Source organism: Ictidomys tridecemlineatus, chromosome 15, assembly GCF_052094955.1.
Source record: "Ictidomys tridecemlineatus isolate mIctTri1 chromosome 15, mIctTri1.hap1, whole genome shotgun sequence".
Taxonomy (NCBI): domain Eukaryota; kingdom Metazoa; phylum Chordata; class Mammalia; order Rodentia; family Sciuridae; genus Ictidomys; species Ictidomys tridecemlineatus.
Window position 1 is genome coordinate 4,240,980 of NC_135491.1, and position 27,323 is coordinate 4,268,302.

Consider the following 27,323-nt stretch of genomic DNA (forward strand, 5'->3'; position numbering starts at 1 on the left):
TAGATCAACTCAAATCACTTAATGACTTTCAAAAGTTATTAGGAGACATAAATTGGATAAGGCCTTATCTAGGTATTCCAACAGGAGAATTGGGACCTTTATTTGATATCCTAAAAGGTCCATCAGATCCAAATTCACCCCGAATGTTAACGCCTGAAGCAAGAAAGGCATTAAAAATCATTGAAACATATATGGAAAATATGCATTTGGATAGAATTGATATAAGTTTGCCTTTATTATTTATTGTACTACCAAAAAATATTCCTACAGGAGTATTTTGGCAAGAAGGTCCATTATTATGGATACATTTATCTTATTCTCCTAACACTATTCTCACTAGGTATCCTGAGGCTGTAGGACAATTAATACTCAAAGCAATAAAAAAGAGCAAAGGCAGTGTTTGCAATTTCTCCCAATAAAATTATTAGCCCATATACTATGAATCAAATTGATGAATTAAATTTTCATAAAAGGTTCCATGTCAATGCTAATACTTTACAAAAGCGTTTTAAAATAACGAAGGAACAAGCTAGACAAATAATAAAACAATGTCAAAATTGTGTGACCTTTTTACCACAAGTTAATCTAGGAGTCAATCCTAGATGATTGATACCTAACCATATTTGGCAGATGGACGTCACACACTTGCCAGAATTTGGGAAATTAAAATATTTGCATTTTACAGCTTCTTCTGGATTTTTGATGGGTTCCCTTCATGCCGGAGAAAAAACTAAAGATATTATAGCTCATTGCTTACAAAATTTTGCCACGGTGGGCATTCCAAAACAGTTAAAAACAGATAATGCCCCTGGTTATACGTCTACCTCTTTTAAACAATTTTGCTCATCATTTGGCATTACTCATATAACAGGAATCCCATACAATCCACAGGGACAAAGCATAGTTGAAAGAGCTCATCATACTATTAAAATGTACTTATTAAAGCAAAAAGATGGAATTGGGAAGGGGTATATATTCCCCAAAGATAAACTTAAAATAACCCTTTTTACTCTAAACTTTTAAAATTTGGATTCATCAGGACTTAGTGCTGTGGAAAGGCATATGTGTCCAAAAAATGTACATAAGCCCAAGGTACTTTGGAAAGATCTTCTAACAAGACAATGGAAAGGTCCTGACCCAGTAATTGTCTGGAGTCGGGGGTCTGTTTGTGTGTTTCCACAGGAAGAACAGCAGCCAATTTGGATTCCAGAGAGATTAACCAAGGTCCTGACCCAGTGATTGTCTGGAGTCGGGGGCCTGTTTGTGTGTTTCCACAGGAAGAACCGCAGCCGATTTGGATTCCAGAGATATTAACTAAAGCGATTTCTACAGACCAAAAAGAAGATGATTTAGCGCAAATCCATAACAGCTGATATCCAAAACTCCAATTTGGCTATCCTTACATCTGCGACAGAACCAGGATGTTTTTTCAATATCTATTTTATTATTGTCCTTTCCCATATCATGAAGTTCTATTTTGTTTTTTGAGCTCATACAGACCTAGGTTAATGTTTTGCTGATAAGTTCTATTTTTTTTGACTATAGAGTTTTTAAACATTGCAATGAAGATTTCACCTGTAAAAAGTTATAAGGCCTATACTATTATGTTATGTGTTGTATGTATTATATTATGTGTGCACACTTGTGTTTTGTGTTATATGTTTGAATGTACATATGTCCATATATCATATATGATGAGCGCTCATGAAAAAAATGGATCCAAATTTTTTTTTTATATTCACGAGATTTAAATGGTTTAATTTAAATTGGTAAATAACTGTTAAGAATTGTTTTAATATGTAAACAAAAAAGGAGGTTAACATATCTGTTTGTTTACTTTCACCTTTCCTTTTCATTATATTTAATAATTCTCTTCAATATAATGTAAATTGTTAAGAAAATTGTTTTCTTTAATGCCTTCTGGAATGTTACATAAGTTTTTCTTTAGCCATTATTGCCAGAATTCCTATCTTCATCCCTGTGCCAGTGAAGACAAAGATAAAACTAATCTACAATTTCTGCAATAGCCATCACTGAACCGCTTACAGAACTTGCCTAAACTATGTGTCACTTGTATGCATTGTGAACTCACTTGTATGCATTGTGAACTATCTGTTGGTGGAGCGACTTGTGGTAGTGTTGGGGTATTTTTGCTGATGATATCATTGGTGGTACAATTTTTCCAACAAGAGCCATCAATTGGCTTGGTGTATCTTTCTCCCTTCTGCTTGTCATGATCATTCAGCTCAAATTTGGGGGCCAACAGAGGTGAGGCAAAGAACCTCACCCCCCCGCCAGTACAAAGACCTCTCCACAGGTGTGGCTGTATACTGGACCAGTAGTTAATGACGGGTAAGATCCAATTACAATGGTACCAACCTAAGACAGGAGGCTGACGCCCTGAGGTCAGCTCATCCGAAGACGGGTAAAGACCATATGTAGTATTGGACAACCTAAGGCAGACATGGTTCATAAGCCACATGCTTGTTGTTTAAACAGAGAGGGGGAGATGTTAAGAGCCACAGCCAAAGGGGCCCCAGCAAATTTCCAGCTGCCAGCAAACTTCCAGCTGCCGGCTGATGATTGGCTCACAGCGGCCCCAGCAACATCTAGCTGATTGGCTCCTCTGTGGTGATGTTCATTGGGCTGTTTCCCTGCCCTTCAGACTGCCAGCTGATGATTGGCTCACAGCGGCCCCAGCAACATCTAGCTGATTGGCTCCTCCACAGAGCTGCTCATTGGGCTGTTTCCCTGCCCTTTCAGGCCACGGAGCTGCTCATTGGGGGACTTCTTTGGCTCCGCCCACACGACCCAGCCAATCGGCCTCAAGAGCAGGAAAATGGTGGGAGGTGGTGAGGCTTGTGTGGGGGAGAGGCTTGTGGAAGCCGGTGGTGGCAGTTGGGCTCTGAGAGTTTTTTTCCTGAGGAGCTGTTTTGCTTGGCGTTTGTAGTTCTAAAAATAAAGTTAGTTTCTTTTGACAAGTGGCTCCTGAATTGTGCCCAGCCAGACTGCAGCATTCTTTCAGCTGCCTGCTGATGATTGGCTCACAGCGGCCCCAGCAACATCTAGCTGATTGGCTCCTCTGCGGTGATGTTCACTAGGCTGTTTCCCTGCCCTTCAGACTGCCAGCTGATGAAATTGCATCTCCTTTGTTGAAATTCATAAAATCATTTTGGGAAGCTGATTGACAATGCATATTAAAGCCAAGTAGTACAAACATGACCCGCAAGGGCACTATGAAACACATACCCAGCAGAAACATGTTGCAGGACCTACACGCAGTGCTCATCATGGTACTCCAAACTGAAAAGACGGTCACATTTTATTAATTTTTTTTTCTGTTGACATAACCATATGCCATAGTGTCAGCATCTGTCCAGCTCTGGTGAGGGCCTCACATTTGTAAGAGTTGCAATGGTGAGAGCATGTATAGAAGCCCTTATGGGGCAAGATAGGGAGCAAGGGGTGACAGAGACATCTGAACTTGCCATAAGAAAACCTATTCTTGTGGGTTTTCACACTCCAAAAGGCCAGCATTGATCCTTTGCAAGGGTGACTACCCCAGGACCAAACCTCCTTCTCCTTGCCTACACTTCTCCAAGGTTCCACCACACAAATCCTCACACTGGGGGCAAAACACCCAACACATGAAACTCAGAGAGTGGGGAACTCATCATATTCACCCACAATATGTGTGCATCAAGAGAAGAATGTTTAATTATGGGATATTCCTGCAGTTGAATTCTGTCACCCAAAATGTGTGAGAAAATTAACATTATAAGATATGAGATTTTTCAAAATCCAATATATTAGAATTTATACTGGGATCTTTTATTTGCATAAAGTAACAAAGATGTAGCAGTTATCTATGCTGTTAGGTTCACATACTGGTCACTCTTGGGGATATTTATGGGAGAGGCAAGAGGAATCATCTTCAAGACTGAAGATACTGTTTATCCATGTAGGAGCTGCATGCACTGGTGTGTGTTCTGTAAGCAAAAATAACTGCAACAGAAAGAGACCTCAACAGATCAGCAAGCTTTCTTTATTAAGCAGTGGCTTGAATGGCATATTTTCAGGGGGGAAAATGCAACTGGTTACAAGGGGGGTCTGTTTTATATTGGTTTTAATGAGAGTTAATCATAGCAGAATATTCATTGTGACTTAATCATTAGAGACTTAAAACATGCTAGTTGGGCCACCAGGAAAGTAGTTGTGCAGGTTCAAAGTCTAAATCAGGAAAACAGTTGCAAAAAAGTCTGCTGTTAATTGGATGGAACTCCAGAGCCCAGAGCACATTTTTTACCTTCTCCACTTAAGATCCACATCCTCCTTTCTCCCTGGGGATTGTTATTCCATGTCCTTCATTGCGGCAGTCTGGCTGGGCAAAATTCATGAGCCACTTGTCAAGCAGAAACAAACTTTATTTTTAGAACATACAAGCCTCACCACAGGAGCTCTTCAGGAATTCCCTCAGAGCCCAACTGCCACCACCGGCTTCCAGCGAGCCTCTAAACCCCTACTCCTCCTGCTCTTTAGGCCAATTGGCTGGGCCACATGGGTGGAGCCCAAAGAGTCCCCCAGTGAGCAGCTCCATGGTCTGAAAGGGCGGGGAAACAGCCCAATGAGCATCACCGCAGAGGAGCCAATCAGCTTGCAGCTGAAAGTTTGCTGGGGCCACTATGAGCCAATCCGCTGGAAGTTTGCTGGGGCCCCTTTGGCTTTGGCTCTCAACATCTCCCCCTGTCTGTTTAAACAACAAGCATGTGGCTTAGGGACCATGCCTGCCTTAGGTTGTCCAATACTACACATGGTCCTTACCCATCATCAGATGAGTTGACCTCAAGGCGTCAGCCCCCTGTCTTAAGTTGGTCCCATTGCAATTGGATCTTACTTGTCATTGACTACCTGTCCAGCATACAGTCACACCTGTGGATAGGCCTTTGTACCAGTGGGGGTGTGAGGTTCTTTGCCTCACCTCTGTTGGCCCCCAAATTTTAGCTGAACGACCATCACCAGCAGAAGCGGGGAGGATACACCGGCTCCTTTTGGAAAAATTGTACCACCAATGACACCATTAGCAAAAATACCCTGGCACTACAACAAGTTGCTGCACCAACAGATAGTTCACAATGCATACAAGTGATACATAGTCGAGGCAAGTTCTGCAAGCAGTTCAGTGATAGCTATTGCAGAAGCTATAGTTTGGTTTTATCTTTGTCTTCACCGGCACTGGGATGAAGATAGGAATTCTGGCAATGATGGCTAAAGAAAAAAATATGTAACATTCCAGCAGGCACTGAAAGAATGCAATTTTCTGAACGATTTAAATTATCCTGAATAGAATTATTAAATATAATGAAAAGGAAAGGTGAAAGTAAACAAACAGATCTGTTAACCTCCTTTTTTGTTCACATATTAAAACAATCCTCAACACCTATTTACCCAATTTAAATTCAACCATTTAAATCATGTGAATAAGAAAAAAAAATATTTGGATCCATTTTTTCATGAACGCTCTTCATATATGATATATGGACATACACACATACAAACATACAACACAAAACACAAGTGTGCACACATAATATAATAAATACAACACATAGCATAATAGTAAAGGCATTGTAGCTTTACACAGATGAAATCTGCATTGCAATGTTTAAAAACTCCATAGTCAAAAAATACAATTGATCAGCAAAACATTAACCTAGGTCTGTATTTGCTCAAAAAACAAAATAGAACTTTATGATGTGGGAAAGGGCAATAATAAAATAGATACTGAAAAAAAATCCTGGTTTCATTAGCCTCCAGGTGTGGGAGAACCACTGTCGCAGATGTAAGGATAGCCAAACTGGAGTTCTGGATATCAGTTTTTATGGGTTTGAGCCAAACCATCTTCTTTTTGGTCTGTAGAAATCGCTTTAGTTAATCTCTCTGGAATCCAAATCAGCTGCTGTTCTCCCTGTGGAAACACACAAACAGACCCCTGACTCCAGACAATCACTGGGTCAGGACCCTTCCATTGTCCTGTTAGAATATCCTTCCAAAGTATCTTGAGGTTATATACATTTTTTGGACACATATGCCTTTCCACAGCACTAAGCCATGATGAATCCAAATTTTAAAAGTTTAGAGTAAAAAGGGTTATTTTAAGTTTATATTTGGGGTATATATATACCACTTCCCAATTCCCTCTTTTTGATTTAATAAGTACATTTTAAGAGTGTGATGAGCTCTTTCAACTATGCCTTGTCCTTATGGATTGTATGGGATTTGTGTTATATGAGTAATACCAAATAATGAGCAAAATTGTTTAAAAGAGGTAGAAGTATAGCCAAGACCATTATCTGTTTTTCATTGTTTTGGAATGCCCACAGTGGCAAAGTTTTGTAAGCAATGAGCTATAATTTCTTTAAGTTTTTCTCCAGTATGAAGGAAGCCCATCAAAAATGTGGAAGAAGTATCAATTGTAACATGCAAATATTTTAATTTTTCAAATTCAGGCAAATGTGTGACATCCATCTGCCAAATATGGTTCAGTAACAGTCCTCTAGGATTGACTCCAAGATTAACTTGTGGTAAAATGGTCACACAATTTTGACATTGTTTTATTATTTTTCTAGCTTGTTCCTTAATTATTTTAAAATTCTTTTGTAAAGTATTAGCATTGACATGGAAGTTTTTATGAAAATTTGTAGCTTCTTCTAGTGTAGAGAAAATATGTATGTCATGTGTAGTTATATCTGCTAATTCATTGCCCAAACTAAGGGCTCCAGGTAATCCTGTAAGTGCCCTGATATGTCCTAAAAAGAATAGATATTTTCTGTCCCAGATTAGATTTTGTATAGTGGAAAACAAAGAGAAAACAGAAGAGGAAGGAGAAATCCTACCAGCATCTTCAAGGGATACTATAGCATTAACTATATACTGACTATTGGAAAATAAATTAAATACAGAATCTTTAAACATCACAAAAGCTTGTAATACTGCATTAAGCTCTACCTTTTTTTATTTTTCTGAACATATTTTTATATAAAATGTAACTATTTGCATACTGCATTCTTATCTCCTTTTCCAATATTTATAACAGAATACAAAGCAGGAAATGCATCTTTGATATTTTTTGCTTGATTAAATTTCTACCTTAATACCCAAATGATCAAATATAATGATAATGAAGATGATTACTATCATTATTACAGCAAACTGCTTCATGCTTTTGAGAAATGACACCATGAAGAAATAGAGTGTACTATTACCACACTGATTCTGCCTTGTTTGAATTTATGCCTTATGCTAACAAGAGTTTTACAGTACATACAGGATTTTATGCTGCCGGACTTTTGGCAATAGACTAATCACTAGTATCTATCAAACCTCACTTGTGTAACTTTTAAGATATAACCCTAAACAAAAAATACTATAATAATCTAAGAGCATGATGATAATGAATATAACTATTTATTGACAATGGCTTTGAACTAATAGTTTAAGAAATATAAAATGATGTCAGATCATAAAATCAGATATCCCTCTTGGTATCTTCATTTAAATGTATTGTTTTTTTATTCTTTTTTTAATTGATTGTTCAAAACATTACAGAGCTCATGATATATTATCTTTCATACATTTGACTCAATTGAGTTTTGAACTCCCATTTTTACCCCAAATACAGATTGCAGAATCACATCTGTTACATACTCACATTTTTACACAATGGCATATTAGTGACTGTTGTATTCATGTACCTGTAGCAGCAATGGGTGTGCAAAGGACAGTGCTGAAAACTGTCTCCCCAGTTGACACTTACCAAAAACAATTATAAGTTTCTTGCTAGAACCTCTTAAGGGGATTCTGGAGTGTTTGGAGAGGATCATAATTATTTATGGTCTTTGGAAGAAGATCCTTACCTACAGAGGGGTCAGTAAGTTCTGTGGTCTGACATGTGAAGGCCTGGCAGTGAGCTATGCAATCCTATGGCCTTCCTTGCTTCCCAAATCCAATTTCCTCCTATTCATCATTTGCCCATGTGGAATCATCTTTTAAGCTATTAGTGGAGAAATGGAAAGATGAAATAACCAGGGAGAATTTCAAAACAGACAGAAGTAAAAGGAAAATGTGATACCAAGCATTCAACTGGAAATTCAGTGGACTCATCTGTGTAAACATGAGTTAACCAATCTATACTTGCTTGTAAAATTCAATTGTAATTCATATAAAAATTTATAGGGAAATACACTCTATCTACATTGATCCTATTAGTGACAGGAAGGATAAAAATTATTTATACAAGAAATGGAGAATGCTGTACAAGGTCCCTTCCCAGTGTGGCATCAGATGATTTGAGAGGCCAGATCTACCACCTGTGTAACTACTAGATTCACCCCTGCTACAAACATTAATTCCAGAGCAACCAAGTGTTCCCCCTTTCTATTGTTTCTATTTTCTCCAAATCTGCAAGAATTTATTGCAATAAATAGATTTGAAATTTGCTGTGAGCTTGCCCATTCAGGTTGAGACTTGTGGTTAGAGTGAAGTGGGTCGGGCAGTGAGTGCACAGGTGTGAGGGGGAGGTGTGAGAAAGAGGACACAGGGGCAGGGCATGGGGAGAAGGTGATCCAGTGGTTCCTGGGGAGGTGAGGAAGAGAAAGGGAGGTGGGTGGGAGGGAAAGGTGGTGAAATGCAGAAGGAGTCAGCACATAGCTGGGCTTAAGCACACAGGAGCAAAGTGCTACTGGATGAGGACACAGAGCCCCTTTGACACTGCAGACATGGGCTGCATATACTTATTTTGGTTTAGATATGCGTTGCCCCAGGGAAGCTCATGTGTGAGTTATTACAGGAATATTCAGAGGTGGAATGGTTGGGTTTTGAGTGCCTGAACCTAATCAGTGTATTGATCCACTAACAGGAACTACCTGGGTGGTAACTGTGGCAGGCAGGGTGAGGCAGGCAGGGGTGGTTTCTGGGGCATGTCTTGGGGCTTTTATTTTTCTCTGGTGAGGAACAGTTTCAGTCTCTCTCTCTCTCTCTCTCTCTCTCTCTCTCTCTCTCTCTCTCTCTCTCTCTCTCTCTCTCTCTTTCTCTCTGCTTTTTGATTTTTCTGACCTTCTTTCCGTCTCTGCAGACTTACATCATGAAATGCTACCGCATCTTGGGTCCAGAGCAATAAGTTGGTCATCTATGGACTGAGACTGGTGAAACCCTGAGCGCAATAAATTTTTCTCCTCTAAAATAGTCTTTGCCAGGTCTTTTCATCACAGCAGTTATGGGGTTTGGGTGTGAGACAATGCAAATTTAGAAGAGAGATTGATTATGAAAGACTTAGCCCAATCAGTGACTTAATTTCCTGATGGGTTAATTGAGAGGTAACTCAAGGTAAGTAGGGTGTGGGTCATTGGGGGCTTTCCTTTGGGGTATAAAATGGAGGAGGATGGGGTTGGCAGAGACGGTTTGAGGTTGAATTGAGAATTGAGGATTTCTTTTTTATCTTACAAATGGAGTCTCTCTTTACTTCCCAATCATCATATGAGCAGCTTCTTCTTCCACAGTCTTGCACCATGTTGTTCTGACTCACCTCCAGCCCCAAAGTAAGGAGCTGGCTGTCCAGGGCAGAGACATCTGAAACAATTAGAGCTGACATCATGTTTTTTCTTAATATTGTTCTTGTCAAGTCTTTAGTCACAATAGCAAAAAAGCTGAATAAAATAGCAGTAAAATCCTTGTCTAAAATGGTTTTCTTGGGAATAAAGGGGATCCTGGGGATGGGGTGTGAGTGAGAACAATACTAACGGTAGGTGTTTGGCAACGTTAGAAGATGTAAGGTCTCTGAGCTGTTAGTAAACAGGATTGAGGGTGGGCTTGCTGTCCTGGACTTAAGTAGAGGCCATAAACAGAGTGGCTGTAAAGGGGGCAGAGATGGGGGAGAGATAGTGGGTCTTAGAGACAAGTTAGACACAGGGCATTGAGGGAGCTGGAAGGGCATGCGTTGAGAGAACTAGGGAGGCTAGGAGAACCACAAATAGCAAAGACCTCCTTAAAAGGCAGACTCTTCTAGAGTTCAAGGCTAAGAGTGAGGAGAAGTTGCTCCACCCATGTGGCATAGCTGGAGGACAAGCAGAGACACCAGAGAAACCAAGGGTCATGTCCTAACTGACCCCACACATGTGTTAAACACAGAGCACTGTCCCCAGGAGAAAGATGGAGGAGGTTGGGGTTGGCAGAAGTGGGTTTGAGGTCGAATTGGGAATTGAGGTTCCTGAGGTGAGTTCAGGATTAAGGAACTCTGCCCTTATTTTCTGCTCCAGTGACCTAACTTCAAGTCTGTCAACATCGCAGTGTTTATTGATGACAGTTAGAGCATTTGCCCTGTCACCACCTCTCTGGTCAGCTGTTCCTTCTCTGCCCTCTTTCTGGTCTGTGGTGGGTTCTGGGTCTGCCCATTCATCTTCCTTCTTTGCCTCTATTTCTATCTTTGCCTCTATTTCTATCTTGTATATTAATGACTCAGGATATTTCTACCCCTCCATTTAATACATTGGAGTTTTAAAATTTTTTCATGTTGACATAATTGAGAGGAACTGGCTGGAGAAAGGTCAGATCCCATTCTTGCTCAGCTGATTATGTACTTTTTCAAACCACCTCACACACTGCCTACTGTGCACCTGACACAATTCCCTGAGGGCCTGGTCCAGACAGGGAGAGTCCCTGAATGCCAGATCCCATGGAGTTGTTCAAATCAGTCACTGCCCATTGCCCTGAGAGCTTTCGGACCCCCACCCTGGTTACCCTACTCAAGCCATCCCCATCTTACTGTTACCAGGTCTCTAGAAACAGCTCCTCTGTGGTCCCCCCACTTCCTCTCCATGGCTGCAATAAATAGAGAGGATTAGATTATTCTTCCATCCAGATGTCAGGGGCTTGCATCTTCCCTCCATCTTTGAATCAAATAGATGATAGGCACCTTCTCCCCTGTTCTTTAGTCCCTCGTGAACATTGGGTTTCCAGCACCATTTCCTACCCCTGCCCATTGGTGACGTCAGCCCATGGTCACCTTTCCCTTTTCTCCTTTGTTCCTCTGACTATTAATCTCTTTACCCCAGACTCAAATGTCTCTCACTCCATTTCTTTGCACATCCTGTTTTAATTGTGCCCTCAAACACCTGGAGCACATAGGAGACAAATCACCTCTTAACCCTGTGTGCACTTCACCCACTGCCATCTCTCCCTATCCCACTGTCTACCCACCTGGCCTTACCCTCTGCACCTCAGGTGAGCACGGGACTTCCACTTCCTGCACTCTCCCATCTATCACCATGTCACCACTCTCAGAAATGGCCCCACAATTCAAATTGCTCACCACACCACCCACATTGATAGCAGTCATTGGTCTGGTAAATACTGTGTATGTAGAATATTTCCCTGCTGTGGGGCAGTGGGATTGGGTGGAATATAAAGGAAGGACGTGACCACCCTTTCCCTGGCACTCACTGGCTGATATGCATAGCTTCATACATGTGCAGAGTTACTGAGCAGCACACAACCACCTGCCATGGAAGGACCAACATGTGAAAGTGGGTGCGTATGTGACTCTTGTCTGCTGTTTGCTTGTTGGTTACCAGGGCTCCACTTCATGCTTTGAGTAGAACCCTGCTGCTCTGCCACTGTGACTCATTTTATTACTGACACCTCCTCTTCCTCTTCTCCCTGTTCCCCTCCCTAACCATGAGGAAATCAAGGTGAACCTTCTGCACATCCTAAGAACAGTTACATTTCTCAGCTCATGGGGACAGGAATGAGGGAATCCAGACTCGGGAATACAGTGGAGAATTAAGCAATGACTGTCCTTAAGGCCACAAATGACCATGACTCCTGAAGGCACAATTAGATTGTTGCCTTGTGTCTCCTCTTTAAAAGCTCAAGGTTTTCCTGGCAGTGAGACTCAGCCTCTGGGCTAGAAGCCTTCTGCATTTCTCCTTTACCTTCAAGGCATAATTTTTTTCTTGCTCTTGTCAAAACCTTGACCTCGTTATTGAATTGGAATCAGTGATAAGGACTGAGGATAGGACCAAGCTCTTGGTGTCAGTTGCGCATGAAAGTGAGATTGGGGAATGAGGGTGTGTAGGCATATAATTGGGTCCCTAGAGAATGTCAGAACATACTAGGGTCTTACATATTGATCTGAGTGTGGAAATGGATTCGCTTTTGTGTTGTCCACCATGTGGCTCTATTCCATGATACGTGAATGGAGTGCACACTGAAGAATTAGCCTAACATGGTGATGTTGGCAGGCCAGGGAGATAAATGTGCAATCCAGATGAAATGGAAATTTGCAAATGTGTGTAATGGACTCACAGGATAGAGTCACTGCTTCATTAAAACTTCCTCTACGTCTTTCTGCCTCCTCCAAGTGGTGTTCATACTCACATGATCCTTCTACTGCCTGAGTCCTGTCAGTGATGAACAAAATGCAGATTTCCGGGGAAACATGCTCACTTTGCTGTAAGAGAGCCTTCAGGAGAGACAAGGAGGTGGACTGAAGTGGAGAATCAGCTACCTCAGTGAGGTCAGGCCTTTGCCTTTAAGCTACCAGGCAGTGGTCTCCCGGCCCTTGATCTCTCATTATTGAGTGGGGGGGGTGCTGTGTTTGCTTGGTCCTTGGCCACCAGACACTCTTAGGATGTGTTCTGTGCTGAGTTTGTAGCCATGTGGTAAATGCCAGCCTCTGGAGTGGCTGAGGCTAAACACAGCCACGTGGACAGCCAGTGACAGGCTCCAGGAGCAGTTCTGGGCACCAAGGCCTGGGTGAGCTGCCCTGGTTGACAGAATCCAGAGGTGCTGGGAAGCAGAGCATCTGTGACCCATAGGGAGGAGGATGGGAAGCTCCACACAGGAGCCTCTCCTGGACTCTGCCTGTCAGTGTCTGCCCTGGGCTGGCTGAAACCTGCCTCACTAACCTGCAATGAATGGAAATCCTGGGCACAAGAGTGTTCTGTGGATGTCATGAGTGCTTCTGGGGAGTTTTGGAGTCCAAGAGTGCTTGAGGGAACCCCCAGACTGACAGATGGGTCAGAGGTGATTGTTGTCTTTTGTTTCCTGTGTCCCTCAACCTCTCCTTCAGCATAAAACCCTCATGGACAAATGGACAGTGGGCATGGTTTAAGTTTTCAAAACCAAAGGATTGCTTTTGACCATGAAAATTCACCTTTCCCCCTTACTTCCTTAGTTACCTGTCAATACAAATTTTTTTAATTTGCCTGCAAAAGTATGTGTAACGATTCTGAAAAACTTTTAGTGCTGTGGATTGAGGCGGTGGCATCTGCTTGTATGAGACTCAATAAATATGATCCTCTAATGCTGGTGAGTTTGTGACAGAGTGTCATAAACATTTCTGTTCTAGTGATACACTTCTGATTGGACTACCTACCACCGCTGGGGTAATATTCATAAAGTAATTTTCCTACAATATTTCATATCATAATATTGAAATTAAGTCATATTCAATTATACAAATAAGTCCAGGGCATTCTAAATCATGACATTATATTTTTGCTTTTCCTTTTATCTCATTAGACATCCTTCTCAGATTTCTCCCATTTTACTTATGTATATATGTATTTATTTACTTTGTCTTCTTCTTTTCTTTTTTTTGAGAATCAGAAACTCAAATATCTGAATATTAAGAATTAACAACAATTAGGGTAGAAGAACTCAGGCAAGTCTGGAGTCCAGTGAGGCACATAAATTCTTGGCACGTCCCTCATCGGTCACCCCTCAACATTTTCTGAACCTTCCATATGAGACCCTATGAGCCTCCAGGGATCATGGAAAAGCAACAACCTCTCTCAAAATCCTCCACACTTATTTTCAAGTTACTAACAAGAAACTCATGATTGCCTTAGTAATTAGCAAGTTAGAAAAATATTTTTCAACAGTGTTCTCAGGCCTGCAGTTTCATTGCTTCTATAGGTGAAGTGATAATTGCAGTCCTGAGGGGAAGTGAGGTCACAGGAGCACAGCCCTTTATCTCAGGGCCCAGCTGCCTCCCTCCCTCCATGCTGGCTGTCAGGACCTCACACAGAGCCCAGCAACTTGCAAACATGAAGCACAGTGAGTGTTTTCTCTTTCTGTCTCTGAGGCAGAGTGTGTAAGGAGGGAAGTTTGAGGAAGAGAATTTGGGTAGATAGATTCAGATCCTGTGTACACAGGGAGAGGAAGAATTTTGGGGTTATGAGCTGACTTAGTAACAGGGGTCATGTCCCTAACCTGGTGTCAACCCAGGATGGCTCCAAATGGCATGTAATCAAGTCCTCAGTATGGCCAATAATCCCGGATGTTGATACTGAAGTCTGGTTGTGTAGGTGCTGAAGCACTGTGGTAGTTAAAGCACCCTGCTGTCCACAGTACATCATGGACCAAATCATCCAGTATCATTGTAGCTGTGTTTACCATGCCTTTACACCCACAGTAAAGATGAGGACGAAACCATGAGGATGTCCTAATGCTGAACAGAAATACAGACCAGCATCCATTTCTGATCCACTGAGATAGAAATTGTGTCTCCACTGAGTCACCTATTGTGTGAGGCTCGTGGTGAGAATTCCTCCCCTGATGAACTTGGAATGCACCAGGTAAGGGAAATATCTTCATGAGTGTTGGACAGTGGTTGTCAGGACCAAAGGTACTCTGTGTTGTTTCCTCTGGTTTGTTAATGTTTTCATCTTAACCCAAGTCCCTGGCGTGTATTGATTTGTGTTTCAATCCACACAGTGCCCAGGAGTTCGTGGTCTTCATATTCCATGTGAATCTTTCTTTTGTCTTTCAAAACGTGCATTTGTTTATCAGAAGTTCAATAAGTGTTGGTAAATATAAACTTTTAGCATGAAATTGCTAAGGACTTAATTTTTAATCCTCTTTTATCAGCTATTAGTATTTAATGTGTCATGGTTTAGGGAAAAATATTTTTCAATAATTATTTATTCTATATTATTTTGATCTACTATAACTTTTGCTTTTATTGGTGCATTATAGTTTTTGTTGGTTCATTTTGACTTAACCATGCATGCATGGGGTTTAATCAGCTCTGTATCAGTCCCATGTGCTTCCTCTTTCTCTCCCCTTCTCCTTTTCATTTCTCTTTGACAACTGTACTGGTTTTCCTTTTATTTATCAATTTTACTTGGCCCTTTATAGATATGCATATAGGTGGAATTCATTGTGGCCTATGTATGCATGGACATAGTGTGGTATTGTCAAATTCATTCCCATTTCCTCCCTTCTCTGTCCCTTCTCCCTGCCCCTTAATCTGATTCTCCTGTCCCACCTGTCTTGCCTCATAAGACCCCTTCCCCTGATCCCCTTACTTCACACTAGCTTCCACCTATGAGAGAAACCATTCACCCCTTGATTTTCTGAGTCTCTTATTTCACTTAGCATGATGCTCTCCAGTTCCACCCACCTACTGGAAATGCCATAATTTCATTCACTTTTATGGCTGAGTAAAACTGCAGTGTGAATATTCACCCCCATTTTCTTAATTCTTTCATCTCCTGATGGGCACCTTGTCTGGTCCATAACCTGGGTATGATGAACAGCTCTGAACTGAATATTGATGTGCCTGCACCACTAAAATAGGTGAGTTTTGTTCTTGTGGATAAATACCAAGGGGTGGGATAGCTGGGTTATATGGTGGTGCCATCTCTGATCTTTTGAGAAATCTCCATACTGGTTTCCAAAGTGGTCGTACTGATATACAGTCACACTAACAGTGAGTGAACCACCTCCCCCACTTACCTTCCAAGATTTATTATTGTATTCTTGATGATTGCCGTTCTAACTGGTGTGAGATGGAATGTTAGTGTACTTTTGATTTGTATTTCCCTGATTTCCAGGTCGTTGAACACTTTTTTTTTTATATTTGTGTGCCATTTATATTTCTTTCTTTTTTTTTGGAAAATGCCTCTTCATTAACCCATTTATTGATTTGATTATTTGAGTGAGTTTTTTATGTTTTAATAGGAATTGAACCCAAGGGCACTTAGTCTGCAACCTATATCCTCAGACCATGATTAATTTTGAAATTGGGTCTTTCTAAGTTGCTTAGGACCTTGCCAAATTGCAAAGTCTGAAATTGAACTCCCAATCCTATTGATTAACCTTCCAAACTGCTGGGATTATGGACTTGCATCACTGCACCCAGTGGATACTTGTTTTTCTTGTATTGTGTCGTTTTTACTTTTGATGATACACATTTTGAATTCTTCATGTATTCTGAATGTTAACCCTTTGTCAGAAGTGAATCTAGCAAAAGTTCTCTGCTCTTCTGCAGAATCTATCTTCATGATCTCCACTGATATTAAGAAGCTTTTTAATTTGATGGCATCTCTCTTGGTTTTATTTCTTGAGTTATGGGGTCTTAACACATCTTAACCTGACGTGTCTGCACCTATATCTTGCAATGTTGAGTCTATTTCTTGTTCTAGCAGTAGCAAAGATGTTAGTCTAATTCATAAGTCTTTCATCCACTTATTTGAGTTTTGTTCAGGTTGGAGATAAGGATCTAATTTTATTCTTCTACACATGGTTTTCCATTTTTCCCAGTTCTATGAGTTATGAAGACTCTCTTTTCTCCAACATATATTTTGGCAGTCTTGTCAAGTATCAGATGCCTGTGACTCTGTGAGTTGGTCTCCTTGTCTTCTATTTCATTGGACTTCATATCTTTTTGATGCCAATATCTGCTCTTTTTCTCCTATAATTCTGTGGTATAATTTGAGGTACAGATTTATGATTTGTCTAGGACTAGTCTTGCTCCTTATTGCTTTGGCTGTTCTGGGTCATTTATTATTTCATGGGAATTTTAGGACTGTTTTCCTAGTTCCATGGAGAAAGTTATTTGGTATTTTGATGAAGATTTCAAGGAATAATGTTTTATAAAAATACAGAAATTTTGACAAAATTATTTCTGCCTATCCAAGAACATGGGAGGTCTTTCCATTTTCTAAGGTTCTTTTCAATTTATTTCTTCAGAGTTCTGTACTTTTAATTATAGAGATCATTCACCTTCTTGGTTAGATTTATTCTTAAGAATTTTTTCCTTGAGGTTACGTGAATGGGATGGTTTTCCTGATTTCTTTCCCTGCAGCGTCACTGTTAGAACATGGGAAAGCTATTGATTTCTGAACATTGATCTTGTAACCTCCTACTGTGGTGAATTAATTTATCAACTTTAGAAATATTCTGGTGGATACTTTAAACATAGGATCATGTCACCACCAAATGATAATTTGACCTCTTCTTTTCCTATTTATATCCCTTTAATTTTATTCTCTTCGATTCTACTGCCAAAATTTCAAGGATCATATGGAATGGAACACCCTTGCCTTGTTCCTGATTTTAGAGAAAATACTTTCAGTTTTCTTCCTTTCACGATGGCTTTGTTACTGGAGTGGTCTTTCATGAACGTTATGATATTAAGTCTTCTTTCCCTAGTTTCCCGAGTGTTTTTAACTTGAATGGATACTGCATTTTGTTCAAGCCACTTTCCTTTTTTTAAACTTTCCATTATTTCTTACACAAATGGAGCACAACGTTTTCATTTTCTGGTTGTACATGATGTAGAGTCACACATTCATGCAATCACACCTACAAGTATGTACACATAGGATAACAATGTCGCTCTTATTCCATCATTTTCCCCCTCCCTCCCTGTCCCTTCCCCTCCGTCTTCTTGTCCAATCCAAAGTTTCTCCATTCTTCCCTTGCCACCTTCCATTATGGATTAGCATCCTCTTTTCAGAGAAAACATTTAACCTTTGGGTTTTTGGATTGGCTTATTTCAGTTAGCCTGACATTCTTCAACTCCATTTATTTATCTGTAAATGCAATAATTTTATTCTTCTTCAAGGCTGAATAATACTTCATTGTGTATATATAAACCAAAGTTTCTTTTTCCATTCATCTAATGAAGGGCATCTGGGTTGGTTCTTCAATTTAGCTATTGTGAATTGAGCTGCTATAAATATTGAGGTGGCTGCAACACTGTAGTATACTGAATTTAACCCTGTCAAAGCCTTTTTCTATTTCTGTTGAGATGATCCTGTGATTTTGTCCTTAATTTCTCTTTAGGTAGGGAATTACATTTATTGATTTGCATATGGTAAACCTCCATGGGTCCCTGGTATAAAACCTGTTTGTACATGGTATATTACCTTCTTGAAGTATTTTTGAAGGGAATTTGCTAATATCGTACTAACTACTTTTACATCTGTGTTTATCAGAGTTATTGGTCTATAGATTTCTTTCCTTGGTATTTCTTTGTATGATTTTGCTATTAAGATTATAAATTCTTCATATAACATAAAGTATCCTTCCTTTCTACTTCATGAAATAATTTGAGGTAGTCTGATGTTAGTTCTTTTTTAAAGATATAGTAGAATTCAGTGGAGACTATCTGATCCTGGGCTTTTCATTATTGAAAAGAGTTTCATAGCTGATTCAATTTCCTTACTTGATCTTGGTATGTTTATGTTTTCTCTGTCTTCCTGGTTCAATTTGAGCAGGTCATATATGTCTAGAAATTTGTCAATGTTGTTGATTCTCCATTTTAATAGAGTATAGCAGCTGGGTGCCGTGGTGCATGCCAGTAATCCCAGTGACTCAGATTCTGAGTCTGGAGAATTGCAAGTTCAGGGTCAGGTCAAGCAACTTAGTCAGGCTCTAAGCCACTTAGTGAGACTGTCTCAAAATTTAAAAAAATAAAAATTGCTGTGGAGGGCTGTGGAGAGAGGGAGGGAGAAGGAGAGACAGAGATAGAAAGAGAGGGAGAGGGAGAGAGAGAATGAATCAATATTCAATTAGTTTCTAATCATCCTCTGTAATCCAGAATTGTCTGTGGTGATAGTTCCTTTTTTCTCTTATTTTGTTGATTTGGGTTTTCTTTTTATTTTGGTGAGATGGCGAAAGGTTTGTAAATCTTTCCAAAGAGTCACCTCTTCTTTGTTCTATTAATCATTCGTATTTCTCTTCTTCCTTTATTCTTTTTTGATACCAGGGATTGAACCCAGGGACCCTTAACCACTGAGCCACATCCCCAGCCCTTTATTTTTGTTTTTATTTTTAAATCTAGAGACAGGGTCTCACTCAGTTGCTAAAGGCCTAGCTATGTTGCTGAGGCTGTCTTTGAACTTGTGATCCTCCAGTCTCAGCCTCCAGGGCTCCTGGAATTTCAGGTTTACATTACCATACTATGCTGTATTGCTTGTTTAATCCTCAATATCATTAATTTTGGTTCTGATGTTTATAATTTGAATTGTTTGAATTCTGATGATTTCATATAAGTTTGTTCTTCCTTTTCTAGGGTCTTTATTATTAGCATTTGGGATATTTCTAATATTTTTTTAGTGCAGGAATTCAATGCTATACATTTTCTTCTTAGAACTTCATCTTAGAACTGTCCCAGGAAATTTAGTGTGTTTTATTTCTGTTCTCATTTATTTCTAAAAACTTTTTATTTCTTTCCTCATTTATTCTATTATTAATCCCTCACTTAAAATGTATTTTTCAATTTCTGTGTATTTTTATGATTTCTATGTATCATGCTGTTGACTTGTAGTTTCATTGCATTCTGATCTGATTGGAATCACAGGATAACATCACATTTTTTTTTGTATTTGTAAGACTTACACAGAAGAATGGAAAATTAAAAGTAACAAAGTAAAGGAGAATGCAAGGGAAAATAGTAGAATTTGGCTGTCACAGAAGACAAGAGGGAAAATAAACCATAGAAACAGACAAATGAAAACAACAGAAAACAAACCCAGATTACTTATCAAAAACCTAATTCTCATAGACAAGGCAAGGAAAGATTTTTTTAAAAAATGATAGACATTTAAAAATGCCACAAGTGAGGGGAAAATAAACAAATATTTCTATGTATACATGTGTATGAACCAGTGAGCACAGCAAAACACATAAAAGAGGAATAAAACAAAAGAAAAAAGATAATGAAAAAGTAAGGACTCATTTGCACTGAGGGGATCAAAATAGTTCTCTTTTTCAAAATGACTATAAAATAGCAGTTTATGCTTCACATGTTGAGTTATGCTTTCTCTCCACTGCACTCACTTTCCATTGCTTCCTACAGGTTATCATCACCTGATTTTTAAAGTTGAATCTTCTAAGAAGATAATCTAGGAACTACCCCCTATTCACATGAACATCTCGATATTTTAACAATGAAAGTTGTACTTGATGTAAAATACACACCCACAGACAGGTACTGCAATATTTCCCAGGCTGAGTTTTAATGCCCAGTGCAAAGAACACTTATGCCCCAGCCTCCTAAGGAGCTGGTGACTACAGGTCTATACCTCTGGGCCTCACTACAAAATTTTTAATGAGTCATTTTGTTCAAAGGAAGAACGGTTGCAATCATTCAAAGGAATAAGTGCTGAGAGAGGGAATGGGCTCCAGAGACGTGGCCATGGGACTGATGTTCTTATCACAGTCTGCAGTTGGAATCCTGGGAAATTTCTCTCTGCTTTATTATCATTTAGTCCTTTTCTGCAACGAGGGCACATTAAGGTCCACTGATTTGATTCTCAGGCACCTGGTCATAGCCAACTCTTTGGTCATTCTTGGCAGAGGAATTCCCCAGACAATTGCAGCTTTTGGGTTGAAGTACTTCTTCAGTGATTTTGTATGCCAACTTATTTTGTACATTCAGCGGGTGGGCAGGAGTGTGTCCATTTTCATCACCTGCCTCTTGAGCATCTTCCAGAACATCACCATCAGCCCCATGAACTCCTGTTGGAAGGATCTCAAAGGAAGAGTTCCCAAGTACATTGGCTTCTCCATTTCCCTCTGCTGGATCCTGTACATGGTGGTGAATTCCATTTTTCCTCTCCATGTGCTTGGCAAATGGAACAGCAAAAACCTGACAAAAAAAAGATATTTGAGGTACTGTCTTGACATTGGTCCTGACAAGATAAAAAACTCATTATATGCAACATTCTTTGTATTTCCTGAGGTTGTCTTTTCCTTGCTCATGATCTGGTCCAGTGGCTCCATGGTTCTCCTTCTGTACAGGCACAAGCAGAGGGTTCAGCACATTCACAGCATCAAAGGTTCCCCCAGATCTTGCCCTGAGTCCACAGCCACCCAGAGAATCCTCGTCCTGGTGGGCTCCTTTGTGAGTTTCCACACGCTCTCCTCCATATTAAATATTTGTGTTACCCTTCATTTTAATCCCAGTTGGTGGTTGGTGAACACCAATGCCCTGATCTCCATGTGTTTTCCCACTGTCAGCCCCTTTCTTCTCATGATCCATAACTCCATTCTATCCAGGCTCTGCTCCTAAGGAATATAAAATTCTTAATTCTGAAATAAGTATGTGAATAGTATGTGTTGAGACAATGTGCATTTGTTTAGTCATTCTTCATGCTTAAATCACCAAGTCAAAAACTCTGAAATAGTCACTTGTCTTTCTATTCTAAACTCCAAAGGACATTGGTGTACTCAGGTGTGTGAATGTGGGAGCTACATTCATTGTGGAAGGAAGTAAAGCTGATTGTGTTCACGCTGTTGCTGTAGATTGTTATTGGAATTCATATAGATGGAGGCAGATCCAACAAAGGTGTTTCCAGTCCTTGAAAGTTGGTTTAATCACAATGACTGAACAAGTGGTGTACTCCTGAAAACATTTGAGAGAAGAAAATACAGTGGTGAATTGAGAGATGGATAAAGGAGTACAACAATTATCCATGCATTTATCTCAAATGTTCCCATCTTGTGGAGAGCTTTTGTTGAAGAGTGAAACCAGATCCAGAAGTTATCTGGGATAGATAAGATGCAGGGGAGTGTTAATACTTAGAAATTTTCTCAGCCTGGAGCAATTATCAGAAGGAAGCTCTCTCAATAGTAGTTGCATAAGTGTGGAAAATGTAGTCATCTATTCAAAGGTGTCAAAATACAAGCAATATAAAAAACCCAGGGAAAAACCCCGCTCCCTCTTAGTCCACAACACTGCCAAAACCGACCCCATTTACAACACAGTGCAAAAAATATTAAGTAAAGAATTTAGAAAGTTTATACTTTACAAAAGGAAGGAACTAAGAGATAAAATATCAAACATGAAAGATCATTTCAATAAAGAGATAAATTATGTGAAAAAAACCCATGAAAGACTCAAAAAATCAATATAAAATTTTCATAGAAAACATCACCAATATATGACATCAAAAAGGAGAAAGATGTTCTGTTCCCAAACATAAAATATATAATCTAGAAAATAAATTTAACAATAAAGAAAAGATGCATAGAAATCATGAATAGAATATTCAAGAAACATACCATTAAGAGACCCTTCTAAAAGTCCTTGGCATAGATAAAGCCCAAGATGAATATGCTATTATCCAACAAGGGTGGAGAGGTGGTCAGTAGAGGTTAAGTGGATTAGACACAGGAGAATGAAGGGAAGGGAGTGGGCATAGGAATAGAATAGACAGTAGCATGAATCTGACAACTTCCTATATCCATATATGAATACACTACCAATGAAACTCCTATTCACTACACTCACAAGAATAGTATCCTAACTAGAACAAATTATACTCCATTTATGTATAATATGTAAAATACACTCTACTGTCATGTATATCTAAAAAGAAAAAGAAAAAATATACTACAAAGTTTGCATAATATCTTCAAAGAAATTGTATGAGGAAAGTTTTCAAATCTTAGGAATGAGGTGAAAATCCACATTCAAGAAGCATTTTAAATTCCAAATAGATAATATCTAAAATATGGTCTTCTTTATAACACATCAAATTAAAATTCCTAACATAGAAAACTTTGTTAGAATTTTGAAAACATGAATATAAAATGACACATCTCATTTAGAAGTACAGCAATTAAATTTTCTAGTGATTTAGTATCCCAAAACTTAAAGCCATAAGGATCTGAAAAATACGTATAGATAATAGGTATATTATTTAAAATACATAAAGATAATAGGTGTTATAATTTCTATGTCAATAGAAATCTATAGTTCAGAATTGTTGATAACAGAAACTAAAAGAATTCATAGCCACTAAGCAAGCATTAAACACAGAAGAAATGAAATTAGAAATCACTAACAAGACAAAAACAGAGCCCATTTAAGCTGGAGATTAAATAATACATGTATGAATGAGTAATGAGTAACAGATGATAACAGAAATCAAAATGGCAGGAAATAAAAATCATTTTCCTATAAGAACATGAAATGCAAGTGGTATAAATGCTTCAGTCAAATATGTAGACTGGCAGTTTGGATTTTGAAAACCCCCAACCATATGCTGTGTACATAGACTCAAAATAAAACACCCACAGAATGAAGTGAATGCATGAGAAAGGATAGATCATGAAAATGGAAACTGGAAACAAGCAGGGGTAGGTATTCTCACATCAGACAAAATAAACATCAAGCCACAATTAATCAGAAGAGTTAAAGAAAGTGATACACTGGGAAATAATCCAAAAACAACATATTGTAACTATTTATGCCTCAACAGCAGTGCCTTTAAGGACATAAAATAAACCCTTCTCGATATTAATAATCTAGTAGACCACAAGACAACAATTTTGGGTGATTTCAAGACAGCCTCACACTGGAGAGATCATCCAGACACAAACTAAATGAAGGTTCTTCACAACTAAAAACCACAATTAATCAAACAATCATTTAGAAAATATTTCATCCATCAACAACTGAATTTCTTTTATTCTCAGTGTTCCATGGTACATACTCTAAAATAGATCACATTTTAGGGCACAAAGCAAATCATAATAATTAACAAAAATAGACATAATTTCTGAAACTCTTAGAAGATTAAAGGAGTTCCCATTTTCTTGGGTTGGCAGAATTAATATTATAAAACTGCCCATACAACCACAACTGTTTTACAGATTCAGTGCAATATCCACCAAAATATCAATGACATTCTTCCACAAAGAGAGTGACAGAAAAAATTCTCTTCAAGAAATGAGATAACCTTTCAGAGCTGTGCTTAATGTGGTTGATTCTGAAACATCTGAGGATGACCACTTCTCAGTCATTCTCTCCAAAGGTGTCTCTAAGTACATGGGGGTTTTATGTGGAAGCACAGACCCCAGAATTGTGAGAACACATTTTGTTTGTGTCCTAAAAATTCCGCAGAGTATATTCATGGGCCGAAACTTTCTATTCAGTGTCTAAATTCTCAATAATTCCTGAGAACAATTTTATAATTCTGTACTATAAAAGTAGTCTCTTCCTGGATTTTCACAAATATATGATGTGGACTGTGGCATTCTTTTTATTGTCATCTATGTGGGCAGAACAGAAAATGAGACCCCCAATATATTGAGGTTTTAATGATTCTCTGTCCATCTCTATAGGCTGTTGATAGTAATCACCCCTGAATATTTGGTTGTCAAATGAAATAGTAGAAACACCATGAAACTGTATTATTGTGGTTATTCTCAGTGATTTCCATTTGAGTTCCCATCTAGGCCTCTGACTGAGCAGACACCTGCAGCAGGTCAATACATCCAATGAATGACCTTTCCCCTGCTCACTTTTTTGGTGATTTTACTTTTGGAAGAAGTCAACATACAGCAATCATAAGTGCATAGCTCAGTGGAATTTCACAAATGAAACACTTCTCTGTGCAACAAATCAAGAAACACAGTATTGTCCGATTCTCAGAAGACCCTTTGTACCTCTTTCAACCAAAAGCCCCCAAGGAGAGTTCTCCTGGGTTGTTTGTAGGAGTGGAATTGTGGGAAGGAAGCTTTTAATCTGTTCTAATATTTCCAAGTTGAAGTAACTTTTACCTGTATCATACTTTAATCAAATGAATTCACACAGCTGAAGTATTTTATGTTTCGCTTTCTTTTCAGTCCTTGTGATTTTTGTGACTGTGGTGTCTGCATTCAATGACATTGTGGTATGGGATTCCACTGTGTGAATATCAGTTAGTTGACTGAGTCATTCTGCTGTTAATTGATACACCTGAGTGGGCTTCAAGTTGAAGCTATTATGACCATTCCTGGGAAATAAATTCTGGAATTTGTATTCTATGCTATAAATAGAAATTGGACTGGGGAATACACATTCCAGTGGCATGGTGCCATGTTGGTTATATCAGTCTACCTTAGAAACCACCAAACACTTTTGTAAAATATCTGTACCAACTTCAGCATACATTGCCATTGCATGAGATTCCTAGTTAACTTTCACAATGTCAAAACTTGGTATTCTTGATATTTTTATTCTAGTTTCTGTTCCTGTGTGGTGATAACAGGGAGTGGTCTTAAGAGAAGCACCAAACATATTCCGCTTATGTTTATCATTGAATAGTGTCTTTTCTCCTGTAGGTTTTGCTGGAATATGTTGCCTATTTTATTGTGTTGTTCTGTAAAGTCACTGCCACTGGACTCTTCTCACGGGATCTAGAGTATGGCAGTGATGAGAATAAGCTTGTAATTAATGTGACCTAATTTGTTATTTTAAATATATATATGCTTAAAGGGTTTATGCTCTTCAATAAATATCATTATGCCCAAGACCACAGAAATATTATGTATCATGAAGTACCATTTTCTTTAAAATTTATATCAAAAATAATTTGAGAACTTATTCATCCTATGATGTGGATGGGGATTGAATTTGCCTGTTCTTCAATGTGACTAGCAAATATTGGTTTATTCTGGAAATTTTGAATCATGCTTTCTGTCCACTGTTCTCACTTCTCATTGCTTCTCCCATGTTATCACCTCATTATGTCTCGTGCTGAGTTCTCCATGAAAAATCTGGGAAATCCCCCCATCCATATGTGCATCTTGATATCTTTGCAATCCCACAGGTGCTCACAGGGAAAGTTACTCTTGCTATAAAATATACATAATATTCTGTGATGGGTGTCACTGTGTTTTCTAGGCAAGTCTCAAACTCTGACTGGAACAATAGTCCTGCGTTAGCCTCCAGAGGAGCAGGAGGCTACAGGTACACACCACAGTTCTGGCTACAAAAAGTTTTATGAGCTCTTTTGCTCAGAGGAATGATTGTTACCATAATGTAAAAAACAATGTGCTGAATGACGGAATGGCCTCTGGCAATATGGCCATGGGACTGATGTTCTTATCACGGATCATTGTTGGAATTCTGGGAAATTTGTCTCAGCTTCTTTACTATCTAGTCCTTTCCTGCAATGAGTGCACATTAAGGTCCACTGATCTGATCCTTAAGCACTTGAGTGTAGCCAACTGCCTCATCATTCTCTCTAATGGAGTTGCCAGTACAATCACAGCTTTGGGGTTAAAATACTTCTTCAGTGATTTTGGATGCAAACTTATTTTGTACCTTCAGCGAGTGGGCAGGAGTGTGTCCATTTTTATCACCTGCCTCTTGAGCGTCTTCCCGAACATCACCATCAGCCCCATGAACTCCTGTTGGAAGGATCTCAAAGTAAGAGCTCTCAAGTACATTGGCTCTCCATTTCCCTCATCCTGTACTTGGTGATGAATTCCATTTTTCCTCTCTATGTACTTGGCAAATGGAGTAGTGAAAACCTAACAGAGAAAAGAGATTTTGGGTACTGTAGTTCTGGAGGTCGTGATAAAACCACAGACTCATTATATGCAGCCTTATTTGTATTTCCTGAAGTTGTCTTTTCCGTGCTCATGATCTGGTCCAGTGGCTCCATGGTTCTCCTTTTGTACAGGCACAAACAGAGGTTTCAGCACATTCACAGCATCAAAGTTTCTCTCAGATTGTGCCCTGAGTCGAAAGCCACCCAGAGAATCCTTGTCCTGGTGGGCACCTTTGTGACTTTCCACACCCTCTCCTCCGTATTAAATGTTTGTATAACCCTTTATTTTAATCCCAGTTGGTGGCTGGTGAACACCAATGCCCTGATCTCCATGTGTTTTCCCACCGTCAGCCCCTTTCTTCTCATGATCCATAACTTCATTCTATCCAGGCTCTGCTCCTAAGGAATATAAAATTACCCAAACTGAACATAAACATATAAATTATGAATTTTTGCACAATGTGCAAATGTTTATTCATTATTTCCTCTCAAAACACTAATAGAGAAACTATGGAAGAGTGGCTTGTCTTTATGTTGTCAATCCTCAAAGGAACTGGGTTCCTCAGCCAGCTGAATAGGAGACCTGCATGCAATGGAGAGGAATGAAGCTGGTTATCCTCGTCCTGTGCAGAGCATCTTCCATGTTGCTGGAGGCCAACCAAATGCATCATTTTCTAGTCCTTCAAAGTCATTTGACTACAATAATTC

The 27,323-nt window shown here is 39.2% G+C and overlaps 2 protein-coding genes across 2 annotated transcripts; both read left to right on the forward strand.

Annotated features, from left to right (window-relative positions):
• The first annotated feature begins 20,362 nt into the window (after nucleotides 1–20,362).
• Nucleotides 20,363–21,440, forward strand: LOC110597241 (vomeronasal type-1 receptor 4). Its single transcript, XM_021721241.3, has one exon. It carries the CDS (start codon nucleotides 20,465–20,467, stop codon nucleotides 21,359–21,361), a length of 897 nt encoding a protein of 298 aa, XP_021576916.2. The 5' UTR covers nucleotides 20,363–20,464; the 3' UTR covers nucleotides 21,362–21,440.
• A 4,622-nt stretch (nucleotides 21,441–26,062) lies between these two features.
• Nucleotides 26,063–27,018, forward strand: LOC101967657 (vomeronasal type-1 receptor 4). The gene is given in 2 exon segments (XM_005342838.2): nucleotides 26,063–26,513; nucleotides 26,516–27,018. Coding segments are annotated over 2 exon segments (954 nt in total).
• Nucleotides 27,019–27,323: the final 305 nt, after the last annotated feature.